The 15,937-nt window shown below is 47.2% G+C and overlaps 1 protein-coding gene and 1 long non-coding RNA gene across 2 annotated transcripts in view; one reads left to right on the top strand and one right to left on the bottom strand.

The window, feature by feature from the left end:
* Positions 1-2,843: 2,843 nt before the first annotated feature.
* Positions 2,844-15,937, top strand: part of LOC113178621 (alpha-1A adrenergic receptor) — a 51,522-nt gene continuing 38,428 nt past the window's right edge. Inside the window, 1 exon segment of the mRNA XM_077792666.1 lies at positions 2,844-4,560. Within this exon segment, the coding sequence (XP_077648792.1) occupies positions 3,678-4,560 (883 nt within the window). The 5' untranslated portion in view covers positions 2,844-3,677.
* Positions 7,224-9,954, bottom strand: LOC144250166 (uncharacterized). Its single transcript, XR_013342418.1, has 3 exons — positions 9,810-9,954; positions 8,343-8,415; positions 7,224-8,065 (listed from the first exon to the last, which is right to left on the bottom strand). It is a non-coding gene; the product is annotated as an uncharacterized LOC144250166 (long non-coding RNA).

The raw sequence follows: 15,937 nt of genomic DNA, 5'->3' as shown, positions 1-15,937 counted from the left end.
GGGATGATGCTGAGACATGACTGCCATTCTGACTGGAGAGGAAATCTCAGTGTATATGGCTTTTACTTGGCATTTCCCTAATTGCTAAAGATGTTGAGCATTTTTTCATATATTTGTTGGCCATTTGTATTTCTTTTGTGTCTGTTTAGTTTATTTGCCCAGTTATTGATTGGGCTATTTGGGGGGGGTTAAGTTTTTTTAGTTCTTTATATATTCAGGATATTATTCCTCTGTCAGAAAAGTAGCTAGCAAAGATTTTCTCCCATCCTGTAAGTTCTGTCTTCACATTCTTATTGTTTCATTGACTGGGTAGAAGCTTTTTAATTTTTATGCCATCCCATTTACTAACTCTTGACATTATCCTGGAAATATCATTTTATCACAATAAAATCTATGGAATTTTATCTGATTTTACTTATTTTTTTAAAAATCTGCAAAAAACATAATTTACCTGTGTATTTGGTACAACAACATGCTTGTTGATTTTAACAGCCCTAGGCTGTTAAATTAAGCTGTTCAAAGTAACTTTTCTAGCGATTTCTGTGAACACATCATATACACAGTAATACCTAGCAAAAGTATTTCAAATAACTTCCCCTACACACACACACACACACACTCACAAATGCCTCCTCCCCCTCCCCCTCCCCCTCCCCCTCCCCTCCCCCTCCCCCTCCCCCTCCCCTACACACACACACACACACACACTTCCCCTACACACACACACACACACTCACAAATGCCTCTACACACACACACACACTCACAAATGCCTCTACAGACACACACACACACTCACAAATGCCCCTCCCCCTCCCCTACACACACACACACACACTTCCCCTACACACACACACACACACACTCACAAATGCCTCCTCCCCCTCCCCCTCCCCCTCCCCCCCTCCCCTCCCCCCTCCCCCCTCCCCCTCCCCTCCCCCTCCCCCCTCCCCCTCCCCTTCCCCCTCCCCCCCTCCCCTTCCCCCTCCCCCCCTCCCCCCCCTCCCCCCTCCCCCCCCTCCCCCCCTCCCCCCCTCCCCTCCCCTCCCCCCTCCCCCCTCCCCCTCCCCTCCCCCTCCCCCCTCCCCCCCCTCCCCTCCCCTCCCCCCTCCCCCCTCCCCCTCCCCCTCCCCCTCCCCCCTCCCCCTCCCCTTCCCCCTCCCCCCCTCCCCTTCCCCCTCCCCCCCTCCCCCTCCCCCTCCCCTCCCCCTCCCCCCTCCCCTCCCCCTCCCCCTCCCCCTCCTCCTCCCCCTCCTTTTAAGCTGAAACCCAATCCACTCTAGTCAGGAAAGAAACTACCGCTGACCTCACTTGTGCCCGCTGCGGCAGAGCAATACGGTAACTGCAGGAGATTACGGTACTAGCTGGGCTACAGCCTGTGTTACGTCAGCGAGAGCTGCAAAGTTCCTGGCCGGTTCTTCTCTGGTGTCGAGGGGCTGAATATTGAAAGGGTGATTGTGGAGTTGTTGGTGACTGTCGGGTTTTTTTTTTATTATTATATTATTTTCACTTTATTTTTAAATATCCAGGTATAGCGGTAACCAAGGAATTTGAAGGCGTCGGTGGTAGAGGGGTGAGTCAGCGGGTGGAAGAGGACTAGGATTTGGTTCCTCGGAGAGAGGTCCCCTCTTCCCACGCCAAAGAGGCGGCCGGCGGCTCGGGGAACTGAAGCCCGCCGCTCCTCCCCAGCGCGGGAGCGGGTGCTGGGCACCGCACTTCAGGTGAGTGCGCGGCGGCAGCCAGGGCAGGCGTGCGGCAGGGCCGGTGGGCGAGGCAGACGCCCCGGCCTGCAGGTGAGTCGGGATCCCCACTACCCCCAAAGCCTCGCCCGATCCACAGCAGCAGCGCTCCCCACCCGGTTTCCCTCCTGTATTCTGGGAAGTTATCTTCTAGTTAACAAGTGTCCCTGGCCCTCTGGGTACTGCCCCGAAGTAGGAGAGGACGGGTTTCCGCAGTGGCAAGCGTTTGCTATCACCTGCGACGGCCTGAACTCGTGGTTTTCACGGTAGCCTTCGCCGGGGATTCCTGTCTCAGAACTCAACCCCTGAAGGCAACCTGGGCACGTCCCCCCCCCCCCCCGCACTCGCGTCCCAAGTCCCTACGGTCGGCTCGCAGTTATGGAAACCCGGTTTTCTCACGTAGATTATGGTCCCCATCCCAGAAAATCCGAGCGTCCTCTGCCCGCTGGCACGCGGGCTTGATTTTTACGCCTACAAAAATCCGCATTGACTGCCACTTGCAAAGCCCCCTCTGCAGAGTACTGCGCTCCCCACCGGGTCCCCAGCAGTCCGGGTGTGGCTCCCGACTGGAGCCTCTGGGGCGGGCAATCCTGCGGCTTGGAAACCCAGCCAGGACAGACCTGACCTGGGTCCCGGTCAGCCCTCGGGATCCGCTCGGTTTTGCCGCGGACCTGGCTCCCAGGCCGGCGTGGTTGGTGAACCCGCTAGCATCCCGCATCCCGGAGTGCGAATTCCTGGGGCGTGAGAGTGAACGTGCGCGTGGCTCCGGCCTTGCGCTTTCCGGGTAGCAGAGGTTCTCTCTCCCAGGCCGCCCCCTCCAGGTGACTGCGTTGCAACCTGTTCAAAAGACTAAGGGGTAGATCCTCTGGATTCCACCGGCTTTGGCTGAGCGCTACGCACGCCAGCCGCAGTCGCGCCTACCCGGCTTGGGGATTTTTTTTTTTCCCCGCTGTAGTGGCGCTCCGGGTCCAGTCTCCGGGCACTACAGCTTGGATTGCTGTTGATGGGGCGGGGGTTGTTCGGGGGTTGGGGCGGGTGGTTGTTTTGTTTCCTCCCACTTTGGATCTTGAACTTGGTCGGAGGCAGCCAAGCAAAGCTAGAGAGGGCAGGTTCCCGGCTGGGATCTGGGGGAGGAGGGGGGGCGTGCGGTCCACTCCAGTGTCGTCTCTGTTTGGGCCGGGCAAGGCGGCTTCTGGCGGTGCTGCCAACTGGTGTCCGCACTGCCTCGCTCCGCAGCGCGCCTGAATCACGGTCCACATTTGATCTTTCAGGCGGGCGCAGGAAAAGAAGCACCGACGCAGCCACGGTCTCAGCCAACGTTTCACACCCTTTTCTCCCGGCCTGCGTGCCTAGAAGCTGGAGCTAGCAGGAGCCTACGGTGGGCCAGTAAACCTAAGGATAACTAAGGGCGGTGAGCAACGACCAGATGCAAAGGGTCCCTGTCTTTGAGCATCGACGGCTGATCTATACTTGCCTGTGGTTTGGGGGAAGAGTGGAGCTGGAATTTTCAATTCCAAATTATGTGCAGAATGCCCAGTTTTCTCCCCACTAGGACGGATCAGACGGTACAGAAAAGAGGACTCTGGTAATTCTGGTTTTGCATTTTGCAAGGTTTCTCCTCTAGCTTTACGTCAAACGTCGGGTAGGGAGGGAGTTGGGGTCCTGGCCAGCGCCGTGAGTGGAGAGGTTCTCTGATAGCCTCGCGCGCCCCTGGCCATGTTGCCTTTACTTCCCTATGATTTAGCGTGGCCCTCCCAGGGTTCCCAGGGCTGGTCGGGGTTGTTCCCCACCCGCGCATTCTCCCTCACCCCCAGCCAAACTCAACTGGCAGGGCTCCGCCGAGGCGAGACCTTTTGACTCCAGCTCCTTCCCTCCCGCCTCCGTCCCCCGCCCGAGGGTGGCCCTAGAGAGCCGGTTCTCGCCGGCCGGGCTGAGACCATGGTGTTTCTCTCCGGAAATGCTTCCGACAGCTCCAACTGCACCCACCCGCCGGCACCAGTGAACATTTCCAAGGCCATTCTGCTCGGGGTGATCTAAGGGGGACTCATCATTTTCGGGGTGCTGGGGAACATCCTAGTGATCCTCTCCGTGGCCTGTCACCGGCATCTGCACTCGGTCACTCACTATTACATCGTCAACCTGGCTGTGGCCGATCTGCTGCTCACCTCCACGGTCCTGCCCTTCTCCGCCATCTTCGAGATCTTGGGCTACTGGGCCTTTGGCAGGGTCTTCTGCAATATCTGGGCGGCAGTGGACGTCCTGTGCTGCACTGCGTCCATCATGGGCCTCTGCATCATCTCCATTGACCGCTACATCGGCGTGAGCTACCCGCTGCGCTACCCGACCATCGTCACCCAGAGGAGGGGCGTCAGGGCTCTGCTCTGCGTCTGGGCGCTTTCCCTGGTCATCTCCATCGGGCCCCTGTTTGGCTGGAGGCAGCCGGCCCCCGACGATGAGACCATCTGCCAGATCAACGAGGAGCCCGGCTACGTGCTCTTCTCGGCGCTGGGTTCCTTCTACGTGCCGCTGGCCATCATCCTGGTCATGTACTGCCGGGTCTACGTGGTGGCCAAGAGGGAGAGCAGGGGCCTCAAGTCCGGCCTCAAGACCGACAAGTCCGACTTGGAGCAAGTGACGCTTCGCATACACCGGAAAAATGTCGCGGCAGGAGGCGGCGGAATGAGCAGCGCCAAGAACAAGACGCACTTTTCGGTGAGGCTCCTCAAGTTTTCCCGGGAGAAGAAAGCGGCCAAAACGCTGGGCATCGTGGTCGGCTGCTTCGTGCTCTGCTGGCTGCCCTTCTTCCTGGTGATGCCCATCGGTAAGTGTTCAGGACGCCTGGGCGTGGGGTTCAGTGGCCTTCACCCTCTTCCTCTTCTGTTACCCAAGATCACAGTCCCTAGTGGAAGAGGGGTCTGCGTCTCTCTCTGTCAGCCAGGGCATTGGGGAAGGCTTTCTGGTAGAAGCTGAACGTTCATTCTCTTTCTACTCCAATCTCCTTTACACTGGGTCCCAGGGCACTTTTCAACTACTGTAAAGTGGCTTCCAACCGGTGCAGATTAATTGGTCTCCATAATAAGAATGTCAACTTCCTTAATGCCTTTAAGTATGTGTTTAATTTAAATCTGTCCGCCCTCTTTGGTGTCTGGGAGTCTCCGAGGAGTACTTAGGCTGACTGTCAAGACAGGGAGTGCAAATTCTCTTGGCCTGAAAATAAGCACCATGCTTATTTTAGACAAATGTGCCATTGTATTATTGCATTAGATTGTTCCTAGGGGTTATAATGGTCTGCTTATTATGTTGTATATGTGTGTTAATTTTATTTTCTGGATCAAGTATGAAAGGAAATATGGGAAACTTCTAACAACAAAAATGGGTTTATGTCTAAACCAACTTAAACCTTAAAGAGTGTTTTTCAATAATTGAAAATCATAACGTTTTCAATAAGTAAATACTTCTACCTTTATTTTGATATTTTATTTTGATAGCAAATATTAAACCAGACACCACTTATATCCAAAATCATCTGGGAAGTTGGAGATGACATTGTTTGAAAATAACAGCATAATATTTCAAGCCCATTTTTTTTTTGCAGATGATAAATTAGCTATTGTCAAAACTAATTAGCTCATTATAAGTATCAGCAAGCTGGTCCACTTGGAATAGTCATCTATCTCTGAAAGGCCTTCAGTGACATCCCAAAATGGTTGTTTGCTATTTTTAGTTGGTGAGTCAAATATAGACCCACACTTTGCTTATCTACTGACTCTAACAAACAAACAGTCATGGTAAAAAAAATTAATCAAAATTTGTTTCAAGTGCTTTAGAGCCAAGTTTAAATGGCATGGACCTAAAGTATTTAATTTGCACCCTGTGTAAGAGCAGCAGCTATTATTTTTTGAATGCCAACCACATTCCAGATAATTTACCAGACTTTCTATTTCACCAGTCCTTTCAACATCTATTAACCTGAAATCACAAGTGGGGGCAGGGATTCTTCTGGCTCTAATCCCGAAGTCACCAGCCACATGTAGCTACTTAAATGTGAGTCAATGATAAATAGTATCAAGATTAAGCACTTCCATCCCACTAGGCATTTTTCAAGTACACAATAGCTAGCTGTGGCCAGTGGCTACTGTTTTAGATAGGAGAGATATAAATTATTTCTATTATCACAGAAATTTTATCAGACAGGGCTTCCGGAGAGGCCCTTCCTGGTCCACCACCTGGCAATCCATGGTGCCCACCTTGTCATCATTACTTGCTCTGCTCCTGGAAGTGCACCTGGGCTTTGTATTTATGGGAATGACACCCCTTACCTGAGCCACTGCCAGTTTTCCTACCTTCCCACATCCCACCTCTTCCTGCCTTCTGGATTTCTGCACATTTATTCATGCATTTGCTCAGTTGACAAGTATTTATTGAAAACTTATTTTGGATAATTAAGGATGAACAGGACAGAAAAAGCCTTGCCCATGATACTCTTGCATTCTTTGGGAGGAGATAGAAACAAACAAATAAATATACGTTTAAAAGTCAAGGATTAACAAACACTATCCAAAAGTTAAGAGAGTAAGACAACAGTGAGTGGCAAGGATGACGGTCAGGAAAGTTCTACTGAAGAGGTGATATTTGAGCAGAGCCCTGGCTGATATGAAGAGCAAGCCTTGCAAAGTCTGGGAGAGAGAGCTCCCAGGAAAAGGAACAGCAAATACAAAAATGGGAAGGAGCTGGACCTGTTCAAGGAAGAGCACGAGGGCCAGGAAGGCTGGACTACGGACAGCAAAGGGCCAGATGAGTTCAAAAAGAGGTTGGGGAATAGGTGGAATCAAAGGCAAGTGGGTCTCCTGGCCCAAAGTAAAATTTGCGTATTATTCTAATTCTGTGGAAAGCCACTGGGGGAGGGGGTTAGCAAGTGAGTGGCTCGTCTCATTTTATATTTTTAAAGGATTGTTATTTTGGATGGAGAATGAGATTCGGAGTGGGGCAAAAGGGGGATTTAGGGAGACCAAAAGTGGAGGGGAGAGAGGGCCCGAGGCCTTAGATTCAGCTGGGGCAGGTGGAGGTGGCCAGGAGTGATCATGTCCAGCACTTACTTCACAGGTCAGGCTAACAAATGTGGACAGAGAGTATGACATAAAGAAATGAGTGATTCAGGATTGTGGCCTGAATAAATAGGTAAATGGTAGCACATTTTACCGAGGCTGGGAAAGCCTGAGAATGGAAGGGCCTAGTGGAAGTGGGCATTCAGAGCATTAGTTTTATATACACTGCTGGGAAATATCCGTTAACATCTGAGTGGAGATATAGATGTATTCATTTGGAGGCTATAGGAGAAGGCGAGATTAAAATCTGGGACACGCGGAGGTATACAAAGAAGCAGGAGAGCTCTGCCAAGAGAGAGGAACTGAGAAAAAGAGAAAGGTAAGAAGTGAGCCTGGGGGTCAGGAGAAAAACCCAGTTAAAAATCTGACTGGGCTGCTCAGGGGGACAAAGGATCCCTAAGTCTCACCAATCTGGGGTCTGCAAATTCCTCTACCACCCAACAAGGGAGGGGGAGACCACTTGGCAGTCTAATAAGTAATGGGCACAGAACTAAAATTAAAGGATGGATAGAGCACACTTCATCCCCCCGAAGGCCCTGCAGGACAGTTGAGGAGACTCTCTGTGAACCATTGCAGAGGTCTGGACAATGGGCCCTCACAGTGGTGTGATTACCAGGAGGTAAGGAATAGAGCTGTTATCTGCATCCAGAGGTCACTATAGAAGGTTCCAGAAGTAGAGCCGTTGACTGAGCATGTTCTTCAAGACCATACTACTTCTGTTGGCCATTTGCAAGATGTTATCTGTTTTTATTAACAACCTTAAAGCACATTATTCATGCAAAATGTGATCAGAAAAATAAATATGCCATTATGTTATCATACCCTAGGGACGAGAGCTCTTAAGTAGATTAATGTTCTCTTGGGAAAAAGAGGTTATCAGTCTGCATGAAGCTGCCAGAGAGCAAAGGGATCTGAAACCAACCCAGGGCAGGGACGAGCGTGGTGTGCAGGCTCCAAGGTGATGCGCCCTCGTGTGATGGGAACTGACCAGGAAAATCAAGTGAGAGGTTCGCGTCCTGGACTCAACAGTGTGGGGTGGGTGGAGTCTGACTGGCCCATTCCAAGTCCCAATCTTGCCAATCTTGCTTCCTTTTTCATCCCAAATGTTTGGTTGAGATTCAGACCCCTTCATCCGAGGAATGCGGCATTTGAGGTTGCTATCCGTCATTGATTCCTTGGGGAGAATGCTTGGAAAAAGCAGCTTGGTCCACAGTGGGATGACTAGAGGGAACAGGAGGGGGTTAGCCTTCATCCAGGGACAAGCAGGAACTCAGAGACCTCCTCCCAGCCCAGCTCCTGCACTGCAGCTGCATGGTCTTTGCCTGTTTTATCCCCTTAGCTAGAGCCCACCAGTTCCAGAGACCACGTCCCAAATGGAAAAGTAGGGCCCTGAGATTTAAACCTAGGCTTTCTTTTCCATAAAACAGGGTATCCTAGGCAGACCAGCTTCCTCCCTTAGCACCCAGCACAGAGCAAATATAACAAGTGTCAATCTTACCAGGATTCATAAGAATCACAGACCACTACTGACTGATGACCACATGCAGATATTTCCAGGAGAGGTGACTGTCCTTGGAGGTATGAGAAAGAAAGGACAGAAGAAAGGAAGGACTGAGGAGCCCCTTTTGTTGAAGACATGGTTAGGTCATGTTATCTGATGTCAATACAAAAGCCAGCATTATTCTTGGACCTAAGGAATTGCGCTAAACCAAAGGGAGCAGTGTCAGGTTGCTATGTGGCCTCTGTGGACAGAGAGTATTTGAGAATTCCGTTTTTGAAAAAGACAGGAGGCAGGGTAGTCAGTGGTAGGGAGGGAGAATGTCTTCTGGGATGGGAGGTATGAGGAAGACAGAACCCACGAGGTGTTTATCCTGCAGAAGAAACCACAGGCAGAGTGTGAATCAGCAAAATTTCATTGAGCATCTACTATGTGCCAAGCACTTAGAGAATCACTGAGGATAATAACAAGAAATCTCTTCCCGAATGGGGCTCAAAATTGGAACAGTTAAATATCTAGAAGTTTCAGATGGTGAGATATGAATCATGACAAGAGAGAAGAGCTGGTTCCTACAATGACACACAAATTTTCTATAATGTTGCTGATTCCTTGGTGATGCCCAAGGTCACCAGGAGTTAACTATGGCTTCACCCCAGGCGCACTGGGTTCTGCCCTCTAAATCTCACAGAAAAGCTTGGCCTCCTAGAGAAAATGACGTGAAGAGAATCTAATAGCCATTCAGATTTAATTTAAGATAAGAAAGCAATTTTTCCATTACTCTTACTATATCACAAAGCATCCCAAAATGTAGGGGCAAAAAAAGGATCTCGAGGCTTATGATTCCATGAGCCAGGCATAAGTCAGCACCCAGCTTGTCGGGCAGTCAGGGCTGGCTGGCACTCACGGTGGCCTCTCTCCCTCCAGTGGTCTCAACCAGCTTTCTTATAGGGTGACAGTCCTCTCCAAAGACTGCCAGACCTTTGAAGAGCTGATCCCCATCCAGCCCAGCATCGTAGCTGCCTCATCCTGCAGTCAGAGCCAGTCACGGGATCAGCCTCAGTTCCGGGGGAAGAGAAGCCGACCCACCTCTTGATGGGGGAGCAGCAGGTAGATACCCACTCTGGGGACTGTCATGGTCCTGGTGTGGACCATCTTCAGGAGGGGGTCAGAAAACCTTCTGTTTTCATCCGCCAGTTATGTGGCGACATCCCCACGTCTGGGCTTAATGCAATGAATTGGCTAATAAAACACAGGGTTCCCGCCTTCCTGAAGCTTCTGATCTCTAGAGGGAAGAAGAGGGCCACATGACACAATCCCAGACTGTGTACAGTGCCATAAAGGGGCTCCACACGGCGCCTCAAACACCTCCACTGTGGCTAAGGGTGGTCCTGCACAGGGAGGGCTACAAAGTCTTTCTGCAGAATGAGCAGGTGTGTGGGGGTTCAGAGGGGGAAAGGGAGGACTCACTGTGCAAAGACTCTGGCAGAGGCGGCCTGAAGCCCCTGGAGATCTTCTGGAAGGTCACCGTGGCCGCAGCTGAGAGACCAGGAGATCACTGGTGTCAAAAAAGGCTGGAGAGAGAGGCCAGACTCAACAAGACCACAAGACTTGATAGCCATGCTACAAGTTGTTTACAAGATGACCGGCGAGCAGAGAGGACACGATCAAGTTTCTATTTCAAACCATCAAAGGCTTAGTGAGAAGATCATGGCTAGACCAGCCAGGAGACCTCGGCACGGGCCAGGGTGAGGGGTGTCCTGCCAAGTGCGATCTGGTTAAAACGCCTGTTTCCCCGGTTGCTGCAGAGCCCTGGCACACCCCCTTCTTGGGGCTTCAGGGGTTAGATTTGCGAGAACACGTTTCTCGTGATCACAAGTATTGTAACCAGGCTGGGCTTTGAAATAATTTTGACTATCGCCACCAGAAAAACCTGCGGGTGAGGATTTACCCCCATACTACAAGGAACGCGCCGCAGAAGACGCTAACAAGGAGTTCTAACAAGGCTTGGGACGAGAGCCAACTTGCAAATCAGGCCACAGCCAGGGAAGTCCTCAGCTGAGCAGCGATCCCTCCTTAGTCACTCAGCAAGGAAGTCACCACCCTGTTCGGCTGCCTCTTGGTTTCATGGTGGGCAAGGGGACACTTTTCGAAGTCATTTCATCTGACAAGTAGTTCCCTCTATTTTAACCTTCCTATTTCCTTGGCCAATTTGACACTTGTATAGTGGCTTTTCATTTTCAGCCAGGTGTGGCTGTGAACACTTCTTTCTATATTTTTATTAGTCATTTTTATTTCTCCTTTTATGAAATTGCCTGCTTGTGCTTTGAGGCCACTTTTTTATATGGTGATTTTTTACTTTTGTACTTTTTTTTTTTTACTGTAAGTTCATTTTATCCATTGAAGATATTAATCACTTAGTTATCAAAAATGCTGAGTAGCCCATGTTCTGAGGCTCTATTCAGATATGCTAAGGAAACATAGCTTCTTTATTTTGCAAAATCCCACATGACTCTTATAAATTTCCACAGAAACACACACACACACACACACACGCACACACACACTCACACACACACACATACACACACACACACACACACACAGTGAAATCCAACAAGCTCTGTCAGATCTGATCATTTATGCATCATTTTACATTCTCAGTCTCCTTCAGTTTACTTGGGGTCCTGGTCCACTCTGGCTGCTGTAAGAGAATAGCACCCGCTGAATGGCCCATAAAAACCAGAAATGTACTTCAAATCTTTCTGGACCCTGGGAAGTCCAAGATCAAGGCCCTGTTGTCTAGTAAAGAACCACTTTTTAGTTCACAGATGGCACCTTCTAGCTCTGTCCACAGTCAAAGCAATTCTCTGAGGCTTTTTTTCTAATCCCTCTCCAAAGACTGCACCTCCTGATATCATCACATTGACAGTGAAATTATCATTGTATACATTTGGAAGGACACACACACTCAGACCAGAGCCTTTCAGAACTGCCCTCTAAGATATTAACCAGGCTCAAGGGCTTACATAAATTCAGGGTAGTCAGGAAGGGACAGGAGGTTAGGATTTGTATTAGTCAGATGTCTGTCACTACAACAAAATGCCTGAGTCAATTAATGTACAAAGAGAAAAAGGTTTATTTTGGCTCATGGTTCTGGAGGTTACAACCCAAGATCATGTGGCTGCATTGCTTTGAGCCTTTGGCAAGAATGGTACATTTTTGCTGCAGTGGGTAGCAGAGCCAAGCTCTTACTTCATGAGCCAGGAAACCAAGAGGGACACTGAGACCAGGGCCCCACAATCTCCTTCAAAGACACCCCCTCAGAGACCAAAGAACCAAAGAACCTCCCATAAGGCACCACCTCCTCAAGATCCATAGCACCTCTCACTTGGGGAGCCAAGCCTTGGACACATGAACCTTTGGGGGACATTCAACATTCAAAATGTCATCAGGACCCTTGGCCCTAATTGTGTCATATAAAGTCGTGTTTTTGTTTTATTTGTTTTTGTTCTTTGTTTTAGTGTCTTGCACTAGAGAGGTTGGTTTTGTCCAATGACTGGTCACTAATGCTAGTCTCCAGCCCTTGTCCCCTGATGACTCTGAGGCTACTGGCCTATGGGTGACCTCGCCCCCCAGCCATCACTGCAAGAACAGACCCTCGAGCTTGACTGTGACTCCATTGGTTCCTGGCGTGGGTGACCCTTGCTCTTTTGCTATTGGTCATGGAGTAACTGTGCCCCTGTCACCCCATAGACGTCTCTGGCAGCCTCCTGAGCCGATTCTCAGCCATCCTGGGCTCCAGACACGGAGGCTGGTTGGTTCCTTCCACACCCTGTGGGTGCTGGGCCCACCCTGCTGACTGTCACTGACCAGGTGCAGAAAACACTTGTGCTCCCACCTTCATTTCCAGACATCCTTGAACGCTCCCACCGTCCTGTGGAGAGGAGAACTCAGAACGAAGGTCCCCTGCCTTTCCCCCACCTTTCCTCCTTTTCCCTCTGGTTCCCTTAGAGGGGAGGCATGTTGACTCCCTGGACCCTGCCCACCATTTTTTGGTTTTGTTTTTCTAAATGGGACATGGCTCTGAATCATGCCCCTCTTTCCTGGGTGGCACCCACCGTCCATGGACCAGTGATGGCAGTGGACTGCTGGCTGGGAGAGAAAGAGGTTATAAAGGAGAATGGAGATGAGGAATTAAGATGTTCTGACCCATGTACACATTTAGCTACGACTTTTTCCCATTGGCATCTTATTGTTTTCGTAGTTTTTACAAATATACAGCCATATACAATTTTATGTCTTGAACGTTTTAATCTGTTCCTTCATGGAAGCGCCTTGGGGGTACTCAGAGAGACCTTCCCTGGTGGAGGTCGGTACCCCATCTCCTCCTCGTTCTTCTCGACCATCACTTGTGTTCTACCTGGAAGTTTTTGTTTGTATCTGGGTGGTTGTTGTCTCACTGTATTAACTTTGAAATGGATAACCAGATAGTCTGAAAAGATTACTGAGTAGTTCATCATTTCCTGTCTTATTTGGGAAACTATATTTGTTAAAAAGAGCATGGAGTCTATTTTATGTTTCTCTTCCATTTAGCTCTTTCTCTAACACTGATGCCACATTATTTTAATAGCTGTGGTTTCATCATCCGTTTTCATACTTTGGGGCTTAAGACTCCTGGATGGATATTCATTTTGAAAATGGTCTTGCCTCTGTGTGTTCGTGCACATCTATCTATTCTCTCATGGAATCTCAGGACTCACTGGGTTGCTCTGGTTGCTTCCCAGACTACTATTGAACTGTCCTTGCACTTGGCCACCATCTCCTGAAACACTGACCATTACAATGTCCATGAGAACATTAGAGACGACATCCACTATTGATTTTAGATAAACACATTTCATCACGTCAAGGAAGTATCTTTCTGTAATTTACACACTATATGGATCCAAATTTCAAATGAATTTTAATCTATTTGCCATTGAGAATGCAATTTTATTTTAATATTTATTTTTTAGTATTTGGCGGACACAACATCTTTGTTGGTATGTGGTGCTGAGGATTGAACCCGGGCCGCACGCATGCCAGGCGAGCACGCTACCGCTTGAGCCACATCTCCAGCCCAAGAATGCAATTTTATAAAAAGTGAATTTTTCATCTTATCAAATGCTTCTTTTGATACTTATCAGTATAATCTTTTTTCATTGACATGGATGTGATCAATTTTATTTCTTACGATTAACCTGTGTCTTCTTGGATTAAATTCTACCTGATTTGGTGGCATTATTCTTTTTTATGTGAATGTACAACCCTGAGTTTTTTTTTTTTTTTTTCTGGTTGGCACTTACATTTCTATGTGAAGTGAGTCTATTATTCTGTTTTGTTGGGCTGCTTTTGTCACGTTGTAGTACCAGGTTTATGTTAACTTTAGAAAGCAAATTGTTTTTAAAAAATGAAAAACAATTTTTCATTTTTTTCTACAATCTGTAACAGTTTAAATAGTGTAAGAATTATGTGTTCCTGGCAGGTTTGAAAAACTTGCTCATAAAATACTTGGGCACGGCTCCTTTTATGGATGCAATTCTTTGAGACTGGTTTCTATTTCTTCCGTGGGATAGTGATCTATTTTGATTGTCAGATTAGATAATTTTTATTTTCTTATTTTCTTTCTCCTTGGGGTTCAACATCTTAGTTGGGATTTATACGTGAAGTTCTGCTTTCTTTTATTTTCTTGTTATCTCATTTCCCACATCACATACTTGTAATTTCTTTTTGTCTTCATTTGAGGCTTCCTGGAAGACTGTCAATTTTTCTAGTTTTTTCTTTAAAAAAAAAATCAAGTTCTAGATTTATGAATTATTTTCATCTATTTGCCAACACACTAATTTGATCTCTAGAAAATTCTCTCTTTTATTTTCTGATTATGCCTTGTTTGTCAATATTAGCTTGAATGGAATGTTTAGTTTCTGTATTTTAATTCTTTCCTATGTGAGGTTAAACACGGCCAAAGCGGTATACTTTCTTTTTTTTTTATTTTATTTTATTTTTTTTTATTGGTCGTTCATAACACTACATGGTTCTTAATACATCATATTACACGGTTTGATTCAAGTGGATTATGAACTCCCGCTTTTACCCCATATACAGATTGCTGTATCACACCAGTTTCCCTTCCATTAATTGACATATTGCCTTTCTAGTGTCTGATGTATTCTGCTGTCTGTCCTATTCTCTACTGTCCCCCCTCCCCTCCCCTCCCCTCCCCTCCCCTCCCCTCCCCTTTTCTCTCTCTACCCCTTCTACTGTACATCCTTTCTTCCATTTGTATTATCTTGTCTTACCCCTCCTTTCCTCTTATATGACATTTTGTATAACCCTGAGGATCGCCTTCCATTTCCATGCGGTATACTTTCCTCTAAGCAAATTTGACTTCTTTCCCCTGTGTTTTGCTAGGCAGTATTTCCATACAGCGGGCCTGTGTCTCTACTTTTAATATTTCCTTTGCTCTGTGTAGACAGGAACGGAGTCCTTGTGTGTTGTTGTTTGCTAATTTGAAAATAATTGGTATTTTATCTCCTACTTTCTTAAAATTAATTTCTAATTTACTTCATTATTGTCAGAGAGTATGAACCAAACAATTTCTAGCTATGGAAATAATGGGAGGTTTTCTTTAGGACTTATAAGATCAATAATTTATAGGTTTAATAGATTTATGTTTAATAGCCTTCTATTAATCATTTTAATAGCAGTGTTTTCCAGATCTTCTCTATCCATTTTTCTTATTTTGATCCTCTATCTATCATCTACTTCATTTGTAAAATATTGAGAGAGGTATGAAAACCTTCCCATTGCTACTGAGTTTCTTCCAATTATTTCTGTATTTTTAGCAGATTGCTGTATGTATCTTGATGCTGTTGCTTGATAAAATTCAACCAATAATATCTTCCTTTAAAGATCATCATTTATCCTATTAACTACTTTCCATGACATGTACGTTTTTAAAGACACAAATGCTGTCATCTTTAATCTATTTGTCTGCATTTTCCAGTGTACTTTCACCATTCTTTCACATTTCCGCCTGCACATCTTGTATCAAGTGGATTTTCATTTTCCATGTTCCTGATCTGGGTATCTGTGTCTTAATGAGGATTTAACCAACTTTCACTTACTGTGGCAGATCATTTGGTTTATTTTTGTGTTGTGCTTTCTGGCTTTGTTGTTGTTGTTTTGTTTGTTTTTTCATTTTCTTTGTTAAAGCAGGACATTTTTCCTGACTGTGTTTTGGAAAGCCTGGCCCCTGTTTTGGATTCTAGGAGGGGTCACCTTTGAATTTCAAAAAGCATGTTTTAGTCTTTGTTTCTCTTGCCATCCCCTCGCCCCCTGTGCACATGTGAGACTGGAGGAGTAGTAGCACACTTCGATTCTCTCTTTACCCTGAAACCCACAACTTTGGGCAAATAAAATTTTGCATCGTCAATCTAGATTATTTCTAGGAGGTTTTAGTGTTGCCTATTGTTCTTTTGTATCTTCTTCATTTGGTCTGGTAATATTAACCGTCCTCTTATCCTACTGTGACTTACTCACTCCTGTGCTCTGGA

Source organism: Urocitellus parryii, chromosome 14, assembly GCF_045843805.1.
Source record: "Urocitellus parryii isolate mUroPar1 chromosome 14, mUroPar1.hap1, whole genome shotgun sequence".
Lineage (NCBI taxonomy): Eukaryota > Metazoa > Chordata > Mammalia > Rodentia > Sciuridae > Urocitellus > Urocitellus parryii.
This window is presented reverse-complemented; position numbering and strand designations above follow the sequence as displayed.